Source organism: Sinocyclocheilus anshuiensis, unplaced genomic scaffold (assembly GCF_001515605.1).
Source record: "Sinocyclocheilus anshuiensis isolate Anshui unplaced genomic scaffold, SAMN03320099.WGS_v1.1 scaffold300, whole genome shotgun sequence".
NCBI classification, from domain to species: domain Eukaryota; kingdom Metazoa; phylum Chordata; class Actinopteri; order Cypriniformes; family Cyprinidae; genus Sinocyclocheilus; species Sinocyclocheilus anshuiensis.
Genome location: NW_015557379.1, coordinates 2,682,555 through 2,686,655, shown reverse-complemented (window position 1 = coordinate 2,686,655; position 4,101 = coordinate 2,682,555). Strand labels below are relative to the sequence as shown.

The window sequence follows — 4,101 nt, the reverse complement described above, 5'->3', positions numbered from 1 at the left end:
TGTTTGTGGCTTACCCTCCTTGTGAAGATTGTCAATGATTGTCTTCTGGACAACTGTCAGATCAGCAGTCTTCCCCATGATTGTGTAGCCTAGTGAACCAAACTGAGAGACCATTTTGAAGGCCCAGGAAACAGGGCAGCTGTTTTGAGTTGATTAGCTGATTGGCATGTCACCATATTCTAATTTGTTGAGGTAGTGAATTGGTGGGTTTTTGTTAAATGTGAGCCAAAATCATCACAATTAAAAGAACCAAAGACTTAAACTACTTCAGTCTGTGTGCATTGAATTTATTTAATACACGAGTTTCACAATTTGAGTTGAATTACTGAAATAAATGAACTTTTCCACGACATTCTAATTTATTGAGATGCACCTGTATGCTATGTTTAATGCTTTACTATTTTGTACTGAAGCAGTTGTGTGTTTGGTTGAATTGTGATGGATTTAAAGCACTAAGTGTTTCTTCTGCGTATGTCAGCATCACTGTCGGCGCTGCGGTCGGTGTTTCTGTGATAAATGCAGCAGTCAGAAAGTGACTCTTCCCAGGATGTGTTTTGTGGATCCGGTGAGGCAGTGTGCGGAGTGCAGCTTCATCTCACAGAAAGAGGTGGAGTTTTACGACAAACAGCTTAAAGTGCTCACTGCCGGTGGGTTACACAAACACACACTCAAATGCTTTTAACTTGAAACCATTGACACGCTTGTACCCACTTTTCCATTCGCAGACTCATTAAAGTTTATGTTGTTGCTAAGTAAAGGCCGTGGAGAGCGTATGAATGTTACGTTACTCATCCAGTAGCTTACTTTAGTGTACACTGACTTAATGAGTAATCCTTTATCTGAGACTCAACTAAACTGCTGCTGGAAACAGAATTTAGTCACTGTGTGTTTGGCAAAGGTTGTTCTGATGGAATCGCGTAAAACACAAAGACAGTGTTCTGTGATCTCAACTAGGAATGCATGATATATTGGTACTATTTATAGATTTTCACTTTTTTATATTTAACACTTCCCATATTGAATATTAATTTTGCATGCTCATTTGCCCTGTTTTATGCATGCCTGTTTTATCTGCAAACATTGATTTTTTGAATGTTTATTAATGCAGTGTGACTGAAGTGCTGAAAACATTCATGAGCTCTTTTATTTATGTAGAAAATATTTTCAAATACGTTAATAAGTCTTTCCACCCACAACCTTACAGCCTTTTATAACCTTGCCTTGTAGGAGGAACTTTCCTGGTCAGAGTGGATTCCTCAGAGAAATCAGAGACCATGGTCTGCCGTTTGTCCAATAATCACAGGTATGCATGTAAGAACCCACAAATGGACCTCTTTAAATGTGATCTATCCTGTCTTGAATCTCTCGCTCTTTTTTTTCTCTCAGATATCTCTTCCTAGATGGTGAGAGTCATTTTGAAGTGGAGCTCTCTCGCATTTCCAGTATGCAGGTGTTGACTGAGGGCTCAACCCCAGGAGGTGAGGCTCTATGTGGACAAACGTTTCACAGCAATACAAACATTGTTTTTTTTTTACTATTCTCTTCACACTAGCCAAAAACTATAGGGTTAGATCTCTGCCACAATTCTGCGTGCAAAATATCATATTTTGAGCGCACAAAAAGTGCATTTTGCACATGCGCAATCTGAGTTTTGTGGAGAAAATAGAAAAAAGAAAAAAGTATTTCCAGCGCACTAAAATCAATTTTGCATTTAAAATAGGGGTGTTCAGTTCCAGGTTTTTCGGAGTCGACTCCGACTCTGGACTCCCACCATAGGAGTCGATGGAATCGACTCCTCGACTCTATTTACCGTGACTGTCCAAATTAGTCCAATTTAGTGGTGACATTACTTTTAAATGAGCTATCACCGTTGCTTGCTGTTGCCGACCCTTAATTTCACAGAGGGAAAAGTCACAAAAAACAGCCGTGGTAGAATGTTCTCTCAGAATTAATTAAAAAATAATATATTCTTTAATGAATTTGTCACATTATAATGGTCAGGGGATGGCGCTAAATGTATATTGTCTTAAACAGCATTATTAAAAAAATAAATACAATAGGCCTAAATACAAAAATACATACAAATGTAGGCCTCAGTTTTGAACCATAATATAGGCCTGTCAGTTTTTAATGAATTAAGCTTAATTTAATGATCGAATAGCCTATATTGAAAACCAAATGTAGCCTATAGGCTGAGTGCATTAAACATAGGCTAACATTGCATGACAAAACATCAATTATACAAAGCTGTCACAGAAGCATGTATAATTACAAACTACATTTACTATTCCACACCTGTTTCACACATACTCCGTTTGTAGTGCGTGCTTTTTTCCTTTCCCATGTTGAGCATTCACTCGATGCGTTCCAAGCGGTGCGTCTGCAGCATCGCAGCGATCGTTCCCGCACCAAGTCTATTTTTGCTGTGCTGCACACTAGGGATTGTCAAAATGACTGAAAAACTAAATTCGAATTTTGTACTTAAATATTATCAAAATTCTAATTATATTAGAATTTAAAATGCATAATTTCAGTTAGGGTGAAGAAAAGCTTTTGGCTTCTCTCGTGAGGCCACAAGAGGGCGCATCATTCAAAGCATAAGATAACATGACTATCTGCGAAAAAAAGTGCATAATGTTTAAAATAATGTTTATAAACCAATTATAATTAAGTTGCTTAAACAACTATAAACAAAACAGCATCATGTATGTATGCATAGTTTAATACAACGGGAGGAAAGCCAATCACATAGAGTACATTTTTCATTTAAAAACATGAGATGCAGTGGGATGGGGGAAAACCCGCCATAAAGTCTCGATATACGTTTTTTTCAAAGTTAAACTTGCATTAATTTTACATGGCTTTCGAAACATGCGGCTCTTTTGTGCGAGACGCGAGTGCAACAGTAATAGATGTCCGTCTAGAAAATGCGTAGAAAATTCTGTGTGAACGGCTTGGTTTCGGTTTTGATGTAAACAAGCTCTTCTCTGCATTGATGTTCTCTTTATCCGCTGGATAGACTAACAAAAACATGATAATGCAATGACACTTACATAGTCATCGCATCTCGTGCACCGCTGATGAGGCTGCCTCCTTAACGCACACCTAAAATTCGAATGCAACTAATTATACCATAAATGTAAATAAGTAGGCCTAAAGTCTGTTTTTTACAGTTAACATGGTTTTTTAGCTATAGGGGTAAAGCAAGGAAAAGTACCCTACACTTTTAGATATACATGGTAACCGATGGCACTCGTGGAGTTAGAAAAAGTTATTTTTATGACCAGCAGGGTTACTTGTAAAAAATTAAAATAGGCAAGAGACGGCTGTTTCTGTCAATGGTAAGTTTTAATTTAAAATTGTGATAGCCTACTACCTTTTAACGTAAGAAAAGTTGACTGTAGGCTGTGTTTACATGTTTTGCCACTTGCTTGAGCATAGTAATATATCAACTGAATATATAAATAAGTACAGAAGTAAAATGCATGTAATAATATTGCTCTTAAACATGAATGTCTATGAAAAATAGTATTACTGTGTGAAAAGATAATCACTATGCTGAGAGAGAAAAAAAAAATGAGTAACAACGTTCAAATTTGAAATCAAAATAGGCTAATGGTGGTATTAGCCACGGATCATAGCACACTGAGCCCGTGCTGCTTCTGCACCGCATAGACTACGAACCGCACACGAACTGCACTGCAAACGGATCCTCCCTTAATTTCGTTCACTCTTTGCTGATATAATACAGCACTCAACTGCCATGCATGCTCTAGGGATTTAAGAATCAGTGAAGACATTAGCGATTTCAGAGTCGACACCGAGAGTCGATTCCAGTGCTGTAGTCGACTCAGACTCTAGGGCTATTCAAAGTCGAGGAATCGACTCTTTTGGAGTCGACTCCCCATCCCTAATTTAAAATAAGTTTTTGGATGTGTGCAGATCTTCTCTTTTGCGCGTGCAACGTTTCACTAGCTTGCTCCCTTGATGCCTGCCCACAGTGCTCTTTAAATGCCAACGGCTCACTTGCTCAACACAACCCAGCGTTACAATATCCCATAATTCCAGCCAATCAGAGACAAGGCTGCTAAATTCAGATTG

At 38.1% G+C, this 4,101-nt stretch overlaps 1 protein-coding gene across 3 annotated transcripts in view; it reads left to right on the top strand.

Moving 5' to 3' along the window:
* The window catches only part of LOC107679201 (zinc finger FYVE domain-containing protein 21), a 13,556-nt gene that overhangs the window by 4,355 nt on the left and 5,100 nt on the right, over window positions 1–4,101 (top strand). For all 3 annotated transcript variants that reach the window (XR_001633018.1, XM_016474720.1, XM_016474721.1), the window contains 3 exons: window positions 479–647; window positions 1,228–1,303; window positions 1,387–1,478. Coding sequence is in view for 2 of the 3 variants with exons in the window: in XM_016474720.1 (XP_016330206.1) it covers window positions 479–647; window positions 1,228–1,303; window positions 1,387–1,478 (337 nt within the window). In the remaining variant the exon portion in view is untranslated. The remainder of the gene's footprint in view (window positions 1–478; window positions 648–1,227; window positions 1,304–1,386; window positions 1,479–4,101) is intronic.